General features: G+C 37.6%; 2 protein-coding genes across 4 annotated transcripts in view; one reads left to right on the forward strand and one right to left on the reverse strand.

Annotated features, from left to right (window-relative positions):
* cdh24a (cadherin 24, type 2a) overlaps window positions 1–7,715 on the reverse strand; it is a 77,548-nt gene extending 69,833 nt beyond the window's left edge. For 2 of the 3 annotated variants that reach the window (XM_082145525.1, XM_082145523.1), the window contains exon 1: window positions 7,594–7,715. The gene's annotated coding sequence lies outside the window, so the exon portion shown is untranslated. The remainder of the gene's footprint in view (window positions 1–7,593) is intronic. The other variant, XM_082145524.1, reaches the window with a different exon arrangement.
* Window positions 7,716–11,893: 4,178 nt separating this feature from the next.
* On the forward strand, window positions 11,894–16,559 carry rnf146 (ring finger protein 146). The gene is made up of 2 exons (XM_082144716.1): window positions 11,894–12,105; window positions 13,725–16,559. The coding sequence occupies exon 2, from the start codon at window positions 13,726–13,728 to the stop codon at window positions 14,839–14,841; it is 1,116 nt and encodes a 371-aa protein (XP_082000842.1). The 5' UTR covers window positions 11,894–12,105; window position 13,725; the 3' UTR covers window positions 14,842–16,559.
* Window positions 16,560–16,836: the final 277 nt, after the last annotated feature.

Consider the following 16,836-nt stretch of genomic DNA (forward strand, 5'->3'; position numbering starts at 1 on the left):
ATACCTACACTAGAGAAAAGCCCACCATTGAACCTCTGAAATATACAGACGCACACCGCACTTTTACAAATCCTTTTTAGCATCCTACACTCTCGCAGGTCTCTACACCACAACACAATTATAACTTGCTCACTAAGCCTCATTCATTAAAATGGAAATGAGGAACGGGCCGGCCCTCTGAGTGTGTACAGCTGCTTTTTATTGATCCAAACTAGAGTGTTTACCTAAGAGATGAAAAAAGACAACAACAGAATTATTCTATAATTCACAGCATTGCTCTGTGTCATATGGGAGCGCAGTAAGTGTTTTGAGCTTCTGATCATAAAACTTTGACTTGCTATGGCTCAATCTGTGTTTTTTTATTCTTTTCCTCTTTCTCGTCCCATTTTTCAAGCCCCTCTCAAAGGTAAAAAAGGGGGGATAGATAATGTCATCTCTGCTAGAGCTGCTTTTAGGATCACATTAACACTTGCTCATCAATATTAACATCAAACTTTCTTCTCCAAATGCATCTTTCCTTTTCATCTCATCGCATGCCCCTTCTGATACACTTCAGTTTCGCTGAGGCCTAAACCCCTTTCCCCAACCTATTAAACGTACTTTGGCTCTTGCTATCTTTGGAAGAGAAAACTACCATGCTAATCGTACTATTCCTGTGGTATATAATTTTGCAGTATGCAAAGTAAACTGCCTGAATGCACTGCATTCCCAGATGACCTACTACATTTGCCAACATGTGCATTACAACTAGAATACACTTAAAATGCAATGAATCTTCTTTTCTTTACATAAAATTATACAGTATGCACAATAACTGGGACCCTGAGACCAGAATATCATAGAGACTTGAGACTCGAGATGGCTCTTTTGACTTCAACCAGCAATCACATAGCAACCACCCAGAACACCCTAGTGACCGCATAGCAACAAGTGAAAAAAAAAATCAACACTCACAACATCAAAGCAATGCTTTGAAATTACAATGGTCACTTTTGCATAGGCAAGATCACTCTTAAAGGGGTCCTATTATGCGTTTCCACTTTTTCAACTTTAGTTAGTGTGTAATATGGCTGTTTGAGCATTAAAAAAATCAGCAAAGTCACAAAGCTCAAAGTCCCCTCCAAAGGGATATATGCTATTAAACAGAATCCACTTTCCAAGAACTACAACGAACGGCTCATTTGGATTAAAACGTGTTCTTTCCGGGCTTTGTGAAGTCATAAGGTAAATCATTTAAATAAACCTCCCCCACAGAATCCGCAAAAAAGGGGACGAGGCCTGGTTGAGCTCTGCTATGTCAAAGAGATGCTGTTATTTCCAAAACTCATTTGTTTGACGTTCCTAAGGTTGATGAACTTAAGAGTGGTTAAAATGTATTTTAAACACTGTTCCTCAACATTAAAACTCAAACGTTTATCTGTGCGCTGCACATTTTACGGAGAACAGATTGTTTTCTGTTGCTTTTTTAAGCTCTAAGACTGTTCACCGCTCCTTAGGAAAATGAACAATGGTTTTGTGATCGATTAATGTTTGTATTACCTTAGTTTTTCAACAAATATCATGATTAAATGATGGATAACATCATTTTATATTTATGGCAGTCTTAATATATGCCGTTTCACGATTGGCCGGATTCACCGCATGACAACAATCACGTGTGTTTCGTGTTCATTCGAACACCTTCAGTTCCACTAATACTCACAAATCAGCATTTTTATAACAGTCAAATCTCTTTTCATGTAGTCACAATATTATATTGTGTCATGTTTATCAAAATAAAACTGATAAAAAAAATCGTAGACCCCCACTACATTGATATTTAAATAGTATAGGCTTATGTTGAACAAACAAATATACTTGTACAAATAGACGCTGTATTAAAGGGATAGTTCACTTTGAAATAAATTTTTGGTATATGTTTTAGCTTAAAAACGATATAAATACTGTTCGTTTTCTCACACAAACCGCTCGTTTCGTGTCTTAGGCCATCAATGTGTACTTACGATGGGGAATTGTTTAATTTGGACGACGGGGAATTGTTTTAATTTGGACTCTGTGCATGCTCTTTGAGACAGTGACCATAGACCTGCATTATATGACTGACAGACAAGAACGGTTTGACCTAAAAATATCAAAATTGAAACTACTGTGGAAAAAAAGACACCTACATCTTGGATGCCCTTGAGGTAAGCTAAAACATACCAAAATTTTATTTCAAAGTGAACTATCCCTTTAAGCGGTATTATGGAAATGTATCTGAAACGTCTGTGTATTTTACAAATATTGCATTTATTTCACTTCAGCTGTGGTAAAGTATGCAAACACCACGTGCTGTCACTACGGGAAGCAGAAAGTGCCCGACTTCACGTCTCAGTTTTCAGCTCCTCCCCGCCTGCCGATCGGTTACATCCAGCCGCAGCCGATGCCGATGCCATCTATTGTTTCCTTAGGCTTAGGCTATGTTTACACGGACACGATCTGAAGAGAAAACGCAAAAGTGGCTTTGCGTTATCACTTTTTATTCTGCGTTTAGACGAGCGTTATGGGGGGGGGGGGGGGGGGGGGGGGGGGGGTGGGGGATCTGCGTGCATATGGTGACGCAAAAGTGTGTGAAATTCGATGTAGTATGCACTCCAGGTAGCTAGGTGGCAATGTGAAACACTGCCACACAACAACACCAAGTCCACGCGCCTGCGTACAACCTTCATTGACTAGCAGACTTTTGCGTTTTTACCCTTTAGACGGGAACGCGACGGTGGAGCGTTTTTAGGATTTCCACTCTGGAGGGTGGTTTCACTTTTTTGCGTTTTTAAGTCCCAGAAAATGCCGTCGCCGTCTAAATGAAAGGCACATCTGATAAAATATTTTTACGTTTTCACCCGCGAGTGTTCTCGTGTAAACAGGGCCTTAGTCCCTGGGTTGTTTCCATAGCTGTGGAAGGCGCATCTCAAACGAGCCTAATAGTGCCCTATTTAAGGGTATGGGGGCAATTTTCAGACACAGCCCATATTTATCTCTATAGCTACTAATCACTTACACCTGTTCCTTGTTACATCCCTTGTTATCTTGTGTATTTAAACCCCAGTGTTATGCTATGTTATTGGTCTGTTGTTTTCCTTGATGAATGTTGCATGTGAGTTTGTTTTAGTTTTAGCCTGGATTTATTTTAGCTGTTTTTCTTTAAATAACTGTTTCTGCTGCACTTGGATCCAACGCTCCTTCGTTTCTGAAATGGCCACATTATAAATGCACAAATTTAAAATTTAAACTGTGAAAGAGAGAGGCTTGCTTTGGAATTGCTTAGCTTACAAAGTGTAAAGTAAATCATTTAGCACTACCTCAAAACATAAATTTTAACTGACTGTCAGTATGAATGCTATGCCGTCTTCAGGCCAAATGATCAAAAACAAACTGCATTATGGAGAACAGATATTAGAGCTCTGTTCATTAGGGAGACACACAGCTTCTCCGGTGAATTTCTAAAAAAAGTATTTTGATTTAGATTTAATCTGTGATAGGAAAACTGTGTTAAAAGCAAGTGAAAACATCTGCTGCGAGTAAAGGTTAAAAAGAAACTTAACAGAACAAAATAAGAACTTCAGAATATGCATAATTTTGAATCATTCAAATTTGTAGGTTGATTCCCTGTAAAAACCTATTTAAATAAGGGCAGAAAAGAAAGATATTGGGGTATAAATTTTTTTTTTTTTTTTATTTCATGATTTGAAAATGAATGCATCAGCTTGTTAGATTTAAAAATAAAATAATAAATAATAAAAAATCATAAAAATATAATATTAAATAAGAGTATTAAATATTAAAAAAGAGAGCTATGGAAGTGGCCAAAAAAATAAAACCGAATAAATGTTAGAGTGCATGTGAGAGGTTTATAAATATTTTTGATTCATGCAGGCTCGAAAGGGTAACGATGAATGGTCACTGCATCTCAAATGGCAAATCGCTGTTCCAGTCTCACTTCACTGGACTCAAACACAGCCGCCAGTAAAAATAACCCACAAGCTTGTCAGATTCGCACAGGCATACGACAGGAGACGCACACATATTGCATGTGCGAGATTCAGAGACCCCACAAAGGCACTGGATATGAAACTCACTTGAGTATCTCATGCAGATCTGAGCTGCTTCTTGCAAACTGAGCTGAATGGCAGATTCCATCCTTAAACGGCAGTCCGGGACTGATAATTCGCAGAGCATTTGTTGAACAAATTTGTTCTTAATGAACAAGCTGGAGCAAACGCACACACGTATAGGCCTACACACCCTGACCGTGCGAGAATTTAATTACAGTGAGTTGTTGCAGTAATCTTGCTTTAATGCTCAGACTGATGCATAGAATCCATTAAGAGAGACAAACTAGAAATCAGGGAGAAGGCAAAACACCTCCCTATTATAATGCCAGTTTGCCAGTGTCACGAATTTGCTGTTCAGGAGATGCATGGCGCAGGAAATCAATAGAGATACTTTTATTAAACAGAGAATATACACAAGGGAACAAATATGCTTACATCACACAAGAAATGAAGGGATTGAACAGAACAGGGAGTATTTACACACCGAGTTAACTAAATGAACAACAGGTGAACATAATCAGTAACTAAGGAAACTAAATAGGGCACAATGAAGACTAAACTGAAAGGGTAAATATGGAACCAAGACATATGAACAAAAGCTCAACTACTGTACATAACCCTGACAGCCGGCTTTGAGCTGTCATAAAGATCATTATTTTCTTGCAACACGTACTGACACCAAGTTAGAGTCTACTCACACACACGAATATCACAAAGTTCCTACTTATAATAACATGGTATATGAATACAGTAATTTTACAGTACTGTGGAAATTATTTGATGGTTTAACGTTTGAAAATTAAGAAATTAAGACAGCCATTATTATTATAATTTTACAGTTGTAATGTAAAATAAAATTATTATTATTATAAAATACTCTTTTTTATTTTAGAGTGAAATATTAAGAGTAATATTTTTATTTTTTATTATTTTTATTATAGTAAATAATAATATAAAAATATGTAGGCTATCATTATTATGTAATAGCCATATTGATATATAATCATAAAGTTTTCAACAAACTGTGCAGCCCTACACATTTTTTAATTTTTTTAAATCACATATTACTTTAATTGTTTTTATCAACAACAACAAATCGCAATTTGATTTTCTCCCACAAATCATGCAGCTCTAACTTTACTATACTGCCACATTTTTTTTAAGGGTTTAAACAAAGGCTCTGTTTTAAAATATAGTGAGTTACCTTGCTGTCTGCTGCCTGTAGATGAAATGAAATGGAGCCTCATAAGTGACCATTTAGGCAGCATTTAAAGTATATCAAATCTTTTTTTTAATCAATACTTTTCAGTACTGAATGAATTTGAATGAAATTCAATTTCACTTGAGGCTGAATGAAACTATGCTAACATATGTATATATAAATGCAGAAATGTTAAACTACTCACTCTTTCTTCCATATTGGAATTTACTCACAATGCATTGTGGGAATACCTTCTTTGCAAAATGAAACATTCAATGCTTGCTTCAAAAAAGTCTCAAAGAAGGTATTTTTTGGAAAAGACTTCACGTCTGGGACATTCTTATGATGCGGCCCACGTATGCAGCTTACCAGGGGACGTGCAGAGAGTTCCTCAGGGGCTCCGGGGCTCAAACGTAAAAAGGGGCATATATATATATATATATATATATATATATATATATATATATATATATGCTTTGCATCACAGAAATAAATTATATTTTTAGAATAGAAATTTTAAATAGAAAACCATTATTTTAAATTGTAATTTTTTTTTTCTGTATTTTTTTATCAAATAAATGCAGGCTTGATGCGCATAAGGGACTTCTTTAAAAAAAAAAATATATATATATATATATAGTAATGTGTGAACATTTTTGACCAGTAGAACTGTACTATTTATACTATTGCTGCAAAATTATCAAAAATGTTAAAATAATAAAGTCACCATTTCGCGTGTTGTTGTCAGCCTACACTTCACATAAAAGGCCTAGGCTTCATTTAACAAACTATGATCGTTTCATCAAATGGTAAACGGTGTATCAATATAGACTAAATACAAGTGACTTGAATACTATACTGACCATTAATGCTACTTTTGGTGCTGGTTTTGTGCAGTGCTTTGTAGTCAATTAACATCCATTAGTTCAACGACACAGATTCAGATCGCTTCATAAATGTAAATTCGTCTGTCCATGTAATTTTCAAACGATTTATTTATAAATGACCGGAACATTACCGCTCCACTTCACATTGTCCAATGAAATTTGAACTTGTTGTGTCAGATGACGATTGGTCGGTGTATTATACATGACAAACAGACTTCAATGAATTATGTATTATTTTAAAATATGTGATATGTGGATTTTTAATTGAATCGACACACAACCTTCTATTATAAAAAAGAAAAAGAAAAAAAAAAGTTTAAAAATTGTTTGGTTTATTTTTTTCCTGCCGTCGAGCCATGTACTCACCGAAAGAACCATATGGCCCGAGAGCATCGGTTCCCGAGTAGACTGTGGGATACCTAAGTTTACACTAGTGCATTTTCATTTAAAACGTATAACTTTTGGCCTAATTGGCCTCCCATAAACTTCAATTGTTCTCACATGATCAGGCAATTTATAATCACTACAAACATATCTTTAAACTTTACACACATTTTTGGATTCCTCACAAGTAGGAGAGAACAGCTCTATATAGTTGCATGAGTCAGTTGTCACAAGGTCTATATTTAAATTACATAAGATTTTGAGTCAAAAGTCCAATTACACAAATGCTTGCTTTCCCTGTAGTGATTTTGTCTATCTATCTATCTATCTATCTATCTATCTATCTATCTATCTATCTATCTATCTATCTATCTATCTATCTATCTAGCCTATCTGTCTGTCTTTCTGTCTAGAGTCTATCTAGGTGTGACAACTTGCCCCGGTGTATCCTATAGCGCACGCGCACACAGCTGTTAACTACAATAATTGAGCCAGTTTGAGCAGATGCTGAGGTTGTAGGTTCAAACCCCAGAAGGCTTGATGAACTATCCACTGTATTGTTCATGAACCGGTTCATGAATCACAAACTACAACGTGCCTTCGATCAAGACCGCTGACCTCGGGTTATTAAAACAGGACTGAACCCGTAATAACTGACCCAAAGACACTAAGATTGGAGCACTAATTAGTAAACGAGCAGCCTTTAGTGCGCTGCGAGTCCGTGCGCTCCGGTAACCGGTCACCAGCGCGCGCTGCGCGTCTCCATCTGTCAGAAATTCAGCATGAGCGAAAGCAAAAGGTGTATTTTTCCCCCAAATGTATCCACATGAGACACATCCAGCCAGCCAGAACACATCAGCGAGTATCTGTCGTTTTCCACAGTCACAGCACATGTCTATGGACTCAGCATGTGCCTGTAGATATCCAGACATTCAGCGCATGTTTCCGCTTTGATAAGTTTGAAATGCTGATGACACGAAGCGCATGTTATACACACAACCTGCCGCTTATAAAAGGTATCAGGTCTTACCTACAGGAGGCTGATTTTACATGACAGCTGGAGAGTCTTGACTTGAGTCTTGTGTTGGTGAAGGTCTGACAGACAGACACGCGCACAAAGAGGAGCGCGTACTCGTACTCTCTCTCTCTCTCTCTCTCTCTCTCAGCATCATCCCTATACAGCGCTCAAACCTGCGCGCGCACTCACAATAAAAATACGCAATTTTTTCCAAAATTTACGGGATGTCACAAACATAAGACTACTTGAGGCATTTTGTGCATTATGTTTTTTTAACAATTCGTGTAGCCTATATGTCAATATGCTCGAGTCCGTCGGTCATAATCAGAAATAGATAAGTTTTGCCGGCTGACAGTACATTATTCTGCTTATTGCACGGCTAAATTAATAAATTCATGTATTTGAATTATTTTTTTATATAATTTGATTTTTATCCAGTTCTTTTGTGCCTCTTACCGGTTCGTTTTTTTTTTTGTTTTCTCAATCGTTTCATTTTTTTACACAAAATATAAAAAAACTGTTAGAACCGTTAGATGGCGCCAATTAGCTATTCAAACTTCTGACGAATTCCACGTTATTCCTTTTATAAAGAGAGCGCGCGGAATGATATGAGGGATGAGCGGTGATTGTTCAGAAATATTTGACCGATGAATGCGCCAGTTGAAAAAAAATAAATAAAAATTAAGCATGCCAGGGAATATTTTAATAAAATGACACATTGCTGATTATGTCAAATATTTGAACTATTAGATTATGTTGGTAAGCGTAAAATGTCCTGATAACAGCACAAATAGATCCAGGCCTTCCAGCAACCGAGGTAAGAACACACAGCACGAAAATATTGTGCTGAATATTACTAATAATTAATAATATTAAGATGAAACATAAATCCAGTGTAAAAAAAAAAAAAAAAAAAAACTATGAATAATATGAAAAAGAAAAATATGAATAAATTCACTTTAAAAATGTGACGATAATTTTAACAATATTTTATTGGGCACACTGCACCATAATTAATTTGTTAAATATAATAGGCTACACATTTTCTTTGTAAATGATAAGGTAATTAATGATGTCATCCAAATGACTTTGACCTGTTGGATGATAAAACCAAAGAATTCCACATATTATACAGTAGCAACCGGAATATAGGCTGGATATTTTTGATTTGGCCCACTATAAGCATCACCCAAAACACCTTAGCAACTGCATAACAATTCCCCGGCAACCACCCACAGTTGGGATGGGGTTTTTGTAAAGCACCACTCACATTTTCTTGAGAAAAACACAAGTCTACTTATTAATGATCCTCAAATTACCTGCATGCAACAGTATTTTACACACACAAACTCATTTTATTCCATTAGGAGAACAGAAATGGATATAATAATTCATCTTAATGTTGCTCTTTTTCTATTTAGCCAAATTGAGTTTCATTGCCTTGAAATTTAAAGTCTACTGAACACACATACACACACACAAGGATATTTTATATACCACAGCATCATAAAATCATATTCTTATTATCATAACTGTTCCATATATCACCTGTCTGTAATGTTCACTGAATTATTCTCAACAGTAACTTAAACACAAGAAAGAAATCTTTCTTCTAACTCAAAAACTATTTGCAGATGTAATGCAGCCATGCATGTTTAATATATGCTTGCATAATCTTGAGATTAATGCTGCTCTGTTTTGTCGAGGATTCACTGCTTTGAAGTTTAAATTCTGCTATTAATGCTCAGATTTATACACACACACACACAGCTCAGGTTGTTTTATATACCACCTTAACATAAAGCCTCATCCTAATTATCATTATTGTTCCACAAATAATGCTCGTTGAATGATTCTCAATTTAAACAGAAAGTTTGTTCTATTTGTGGATTTTATAGAGCCATAAATGTTTAATATTGTGCATGCATACTCTTGATGCTGCTCTTTTTCTGTTCAAAATCCAAAATCGAAGCGTAATTGCCTTTTAATTGCCCTGAAGTTTATAGTCTGTCACAGAGGAAATTGCTTGGGAGTTTTGGTGCAGTACATCTGGAACTTTACGCTGAATAGTTGCGAGTATAAGTATCTATCGCCTAATAATCTACATGCAATCCCCTAGACGATGAATGATGAATGTGTGCCATGCAAACTGTGACCTGGGTTTGCAAATGGGGTCTCACATGATATTCCTGTCAGCTCATTTCCCTGCGAGTGTAATTTCAGCAGGAATCCAGCTCCAATATGTTTATTTCTAATTTTACCATACATATAACAATGACTGAGAGAATATTTGCCTTGCATGTAGCCCCAATAACCGGAGAAGATGAATGTGTTGCATAGTACTTTCACACTGCGAGTCTGTGTGTGCGTTCATTACAACGCCCCAGTTTAGCTGCCTCCTCTCCTCCGCTGTTGATGGTATCTTATTGTTACCAGGTGGCTGCCAGTGACAGGAGCCTTGAAAAACTGCTGACAATAAGCCACGGCTCAAAGGAAAACGTGAAAAAGGAGGACAAGCGAGCAGTGCGGTTCTTCCTCGTGACGGCGTAGGGGATGAGGAAACCATGTTAGGAGCGAGATCCCTGGGGAAACGTTCCAGCGAGTTCCTGCGCTTTAGATGATGGTTCATAAACTACCATCATCCTCGAGGGCCTGGGAGCCAACACTGAAATAGTTCAGATGTGCCAATGAATGAAAAAGTGGGAATTAGAGGGAAGTTTGCTGAGCAGAAGGGTGAAATGGAGACCGATGGCGCATGGGAAAAAAACCCTCCTGTGGAAGGAGAGAGGTCTCGTGTGAAAGATCTCTGTCATTCACACTGAGAGGGTTTATGTGCCGTCGTACTAACAGCTGTGGAAAATGAGCACTCATTGATTTCATGCATATGGCTCCCAGACATGTAAAAACACACACTGAAACACAGCCATCCTAGCGTAACAAAGCCACAGGGAATAACGCATTCTTTTCCGTTCTAATTTAAGAACTTCTCTCATTTAATGCCGTGCATTACACACGATTGCACGCATCAACTGATTATCTCTGCATCACAACAAAAAGACACCGAGAAGAGTTATTTGATCCTCTATGAAACAGCATTCCCTTGAGCACAGATGTGACAAAGAACATCCAGCGACGTGAGATTGTACAGTGTAATACGGGAAGAACAAGGCCTACAGATGGGCTGCAGTGAACATGCTGTTACTTAAGCAGAATCCTGCAGGCGTGCAGTGTGAATATCATGTTTTAGGATAGGCACGGATCTGTTTATTACTTTACTGCCTGCTATAATTGAGATTAATGCAGTCCGGTGAGCATAACAGGAAAGATGCCAACTTTATACTCTGATCCTCTGTGCCAGGTCCTGAGTATGTAATCACAGTTTTAAGAGAAAAATGTTTGATTGTAAGTAGAACTACAGTCGGAAGTGGTCTTAACCCACTTGCAACAAATAAAAATAGATTCCTTTTCTAGTTTAATTAGTTGGTTATGTAGACAGATTTACTGCTAATCCCTAAGGGACAAGCTTCTGTTTCAACTCTTCTTCTTCTTTTTTTTTTTTAACACAATTGTGCCATCTAGTGACAACGTCTTGAAAATAAAGCATAACACAAAATGGATGCATATCATTAGTCTCAGCAGCAAGATAATGTTACATTCCAGACATGTGAAATCAGATGCTTTTACAAATCATCCTTTCACAACTAAATGTTTTATCTTAATCGATAAAAATATATTTTACAAAAAGTCTTGTGGTACCATGGTACAGAATTAGATGGTAATAGGCTACTATATGGTTACCCTATTAATGTAGCTGCCATAGTATTAAAATGGTGCTCCAAAGTATACCGTGGTAAATGTTGTGCATGTCCAAAATGAATATAGATTCATATATATTAAAATAACTCGATGACAGGCCTCAATTTCGCCTGTCAACAATCTAGCCTACTAACCTGCAAAACTAATAAAACTATATTGTTAGATATGGTAAAATATTACACAAATGGCCGATTTGTAACTCTTGAGTTGATGAATTATGGAAGTACTATAATACTTTCTTGTAGGCCATGCTTTTTTGTTTGAAATATGTTTGTTTTTTTAAATAGCCTACTTTGTCGAGTTATTGTTACACCAAATAGGCTACTATAATTATGTAAAAACGCTTAAGGGGCAAAACCTTCTGTGCTTGGTCTCAGGATGATACAGATCCGTTCACGTTCATGTAATGTTTCTCAGCGATTTAAAACACTACGAAAACAGTGTATTTTATGCTATGAGAGTCGTATTTTTGTATGGTTCTGCGCAAGTTCTGCGCAGAGCGGATGCGCACGAACACACATCAGCCGCTCTTGTTATCACAGAGGAGCTGTGAAAACATTATTGTGTTCATCTGCGTCGAACAAATTCTAGCGTTACCGATCAATTTACGTCAATAAACGAACAATGATCGGTCATCCGGTGACTAGCAGATGAGCCAAATCTGATCATCGCTGAAAGAAACAGGCGAAATTTCGGATATTTTGTCAGGTGAGTAATCTGAAAGACGTTTGCGTTAGACAACACGCAGCAAAATCAGCAGAAATCGAAACACATATTCAAGCAACCCAACCGATGATGAAGATTTGTCACTTTACATGTTTGTAGCTTATAATTTGATCATTGTGAAGGGTTCAGGTATTGTGGTTTGATGTGAAATAAGGCTGTTCTTGCTGTGTTTTGGTCAGGGGTGTTGTCTTGTGTACAGGCCTCAATCTGATCCATCAATGATCTGACCTCAACATCAGCACAATCAAAAAGCCTCAGAAATCTTTTATTAATGTTATGTGGAGTGAGATCGTTTACAAATGTATTAATGGATCGATTTCGGTTTCGTGTTTGAGTTGCTGAGGGATTTGGGCCTGTGATGCAATTTAAAAACACAATGATCACAGTCAAACGCAATTTAACCCAGTTGATTTTTTTATTAGAATATACATATTTGTATATTAATATTGTTTTATAAATATAATTTTTTCAACCCATCTTAATTTTTTTTAGCTTCTGTTAATATACCGTATGTAACATTTTAAATGCTGTTTATTTTTAATGTTTTGTGACCTTTTAAGCCTTGCTGACCTTTTAATTGCAACTTTTAATAAGCATATACATGTAACTAATTCTTTATGGTTGACATTTATTTAAATGTTTGCTTAGAAATAATTTACAAATAATTTTACTAATATTATTACCATTTTTAGCTTTCGTTAGTAAATGTAACATTTTACTGATTTATAATTTATAAATTGATTATTTAAATATTTTTTTAACACATTTAATTTTAATATTATTATTACCATTATTAATAATAGTTTTAAACATCTAGTCAGCCTAGTTGTTATTGTAACTTTTAACAAATATAGCCTACACATGCAACTGATTATTTATAGCTGATATTTATTGTAAATGTTTGCATAGAAACATTATATTTTGTTACTTAATATTTATTTGATCAGTTTGTGCCTTTTGCATTCTAGCTGAATTCTAAACCTAATCTAAAATGAATGTCTTGACATTCTAGTATATTCCGCTAGTTAGCATCATAAAATGTCCCGTAAATGGTTTGCCTGTAAGGATTTGGGTCATGATATATTTAGATCATTTCTGCATCAGATTTGGGCCGGCTGCTATTATGAGCGTGTTACACACGGGTTGTCTTATCAAGATTCAAGCCGAACGGTTTATGTTTAAGTGAGTCAGTAGAAATGTTTTCAAGAAAGCATTAAAGTGTAGTCGTTCCTCTCATTCGTTGTGCTTCTGGTTCCACTTTACATGTGCTTCCAGATATTACGTTTTCACTTGATGTTTTTTTTTTTTTTTAAATGTACAGATACTACATGAATGACTCTCTTTTTCTTATATAAGTGGAGTAATACTTATCAGATGAGAGAGTAGAACTGCAAAAGCTTTAATTATACAGAGCCACAATGAACAAAGAACTCAGGCAAGCCTCTGTTTACTCGTGACTTTTGTCGACTTGGGCAACATAGTTTGGTAAACAGTGCCTTGTTTGTAACATCTACGTACGTACCGCTGACATTATCTTGCGTGTGCAGCACATTTCTCCCTGATCTGCGTTTGAATTGATTGTATTTTTGTTTTCTTCACAGCATGGCCAGTTGCGGCGAGGTTAACCTTTCCATGGACTCCCTGACTTCGGGGAAGAAGGTGAGTGGGGAGTCTGTGACTGAGGGAAGTCCGTCACCGTCGTCTCCTTCCCTGCCCGTCCCAGAGTGCGCGATCTGCCTCCAGAGCTGCGTCCACCCCGTACGCCTGCCCTGCCGCCACGTCTTCTGCTTCCTCTGCGTGAAAGGAGCTTCGTGGCACAGCAAACGCTGCGCGCTTTGCAGACAAGAAGTGCCTGAGGATTTCCTTGAGCGTCCCACTTTGCTCTCGCCCGATGAGCTGAAGGCTTCGGCGACGGGTGGACGCGGCGCGGGGACCGGTGGGCACGCGTGGTACTACGAGGGGCGCAACGGATGGTGGCAGTACGACGAGAGGACTAGCCGAGAGCTAGAGGATGCTTTCAACAAGGGCAAAAAGAGCGCCGAGATGCTAATCGCCGGATTCCTCTACGTGGCCGATCTGGAGAACATGGTGCAGTACAGGAGGAACGAACACGGGCGTAGGCGGAGGATGAAGAGGGATGTGATGGACATCCCTAAAAAAGGCGTAGCCGGGCTAAGACTCGATCCGGATCCTAATGTAACGGCGGGAACGGCTCCCATTGCAGCGCCCGCCGTCGCGGATTTAAACGTGAGTGTGGATGGAGCCACGGTGGAGCGAGAGAGCTCTGCGGATGGAGCGGACACTGGGATCAGCGCAGGACGTCCTCAAGGAGTCTTTGCTCCGGCTCCCGTAAGGCCACCGACTGTCTTAGGAGGTCACCTGACCAGCCCTGCTTCCTCAAGCGACGTTCAGCTCGTACACGCTCTCGGCCAACTCAATATGAACCCCGCCGAGCCCGAAGAGGAAGATGCAGAGAATGAAGAGGATTCGGCCGCTCCGGACGCCTCGGGGTACGAGTCCGAGTCTGGCACGAGTGAGGAGGATGATGATGATGATGAGCAGGTTGGGGAGGAAAGTGACGGCGATCACACGGAGGGCTCTCAGGGTAGTAGGCATAGACTGCAGCAGCTGGACAGACCGCCCCCTGGTGGCGGGCCAGCGAGTAGCGGCGATCGGTCTGGGTGTCCCGACGGTCAGTGCACTGTTACGAAGGTCTGACCTCAGCACAACTACAGAACTCCTACCCAACTACCACAACCGCTGGGTATTTCTAACCAATCTCTGAAACGCAAAAAAATGAACGAATTATTCAAATCGCAGAGACTCCGTCTTGTATAAGGCGGGGGGGGGGGGGGATGGTTTTGGTGTAAGAATAGTGCTTGTCTTTCTCTATCAGTCTTTTAGAGGACTGTACCAGGGCTGTACTCTTTAATGGAAATTACAGGCAAAACTACAATAAAACTTGCTTTTTACCATGCCTAGAATTCTTATGAATCGGTCCAACCATTTCTTTTTTCTTTTTCATTCATTTAACAAAACAAAAACGACCATTCACAATAAAACTCTGTGATGGTAAAACCACTTTTCACCCTAAAATGAAAAGGAAAAAAAGTGCGGAATTATATTTTGCACAAGGCAAAATATTTTAAATGCATAAAAAAAAAATATTTTCAGAACAGTTTTTATAAGTACATTTGAACCTAAATTCTCATTATATGTATGCATTACAGTAATGAGAATTTCAGATGAGAAAATGTGCTTTAATTGTGCATAATTTCACAGTGCAAAAATACGTTTGTGATCCTAAACACAGCATTCATTTCATCTTTATGTATAAAACTAATCTTTTTATTAATTTTTTCTTTTGATTTTGGGGTGAAATATGACCTGAACATGTTCTTGACAAGTTTTGCGAGATTCACCCATTTTCTAATCACGAGATTTCATTACATCTAGCATGGCTCAACACCATTATCCAGTGGTTATAGAGTAGTACAATAATAAATTAATGTTCTGTGGTGTAATTAAGTATTTTTTTTTCTTTATATATATATAAAAAAAATATGCCATATCAGTTTTTACCCATAGCATTCTGACATCAGAAAATAACTGGAACTACTTGCACTGTTTTAACAATGAAAAATGTGATGGCATCTTTTGGTTGGAAACCTGTACAGGCTGGATCTTTTACTGTTTTGAATATGACAGTTATGCTGTATATCAAATTATTTATTTTGCTATCATAATTTTCATGGAAACCACCTGGTACAGATCCTTCTAAATCTGCAACGAGTGTTAAGAATGTTTTATTATTTTTTTGGTGAAATGACAAGCATTAGATGCAATACCAGCATAATTTCAAATGCAGAAACTAATGAGAATTTATTGTAGTTTTGCCAAGGATTCCTCTTTAAGCTCTAGTCATTAGAAAACCTTCAGTCACCTTACATTTACTACTTCTAGTGTTTCATAATGTGAGGTTTAAAAATCTTTAACTGTGTGTGTGTGTGTGCATTTGCTTTTATTTTTACGCAACTCGTCTTTATTCTCGTCTCATCTTGTGTGCTTTATCTGTTTCATGGATTTGCATGTGTTGCTGTGAGTGATGATGGAGCCCTGGACTAGGGCGCTTTGAACTCTGGGAAAGGCGAGTTTTATCAGATGTCATAAGTTGTAGTTGTAAAGTAGTCCCTCAGACTGAGTGAGCGAGTGGTTTTCCAGCATTGGTGGCCGATTTGAAGTTTTTTGAACATTTTAATCCGTTATTTTTCCACCCTGCTAATTCTCATCTCCATTTTTGTTCAGGTTCTTTGTTGTCGGCAAAACGAAATGAAAACTAAAATCGAGAATAACTTCTTTTTGATGTATTTCTGTTTTGAATGTGTTGTTTTGTTACAAGATTTATCTGAGAAATAAAGTGTTGTCTGTTAACTGTCCTGAAACTGTCCTGATGTATTTCTCAATGTAAGAAGGTTTACTTTACTCTAAAGAATTTTTTCGTTATTCTGTGTTTTTAATCCAAACATGTTGAAACCAGAATTAGCCACCAATACAAAATTTCAAAAATCAGCAGCAAGACTTTCTACTCTTCAAGACCTCACAATTCATTACAACAAACAGTTGAAAGAACAGATTTACAAATGTGAATCTCATCTTCTGAGCCTGTTTTTGCTAATAAGGTTTAAACTAGAGGTTTTATTAAAATTCTTACCT

The sequence above is a fragment of the Leuciscus leuciscus genome (assembly GCF_965113295.1).
Source record: "Leuciscus leuciscus genome assembly, chromosome: 18".
NCBI classification, from domain to species: domain Eukaryota; kingdom Metazoa; phylum Chordata; class Actinopteri; order Cypriniformes; family Leuciscidae; genus Leuciscus; species Leuciscus leuciscus.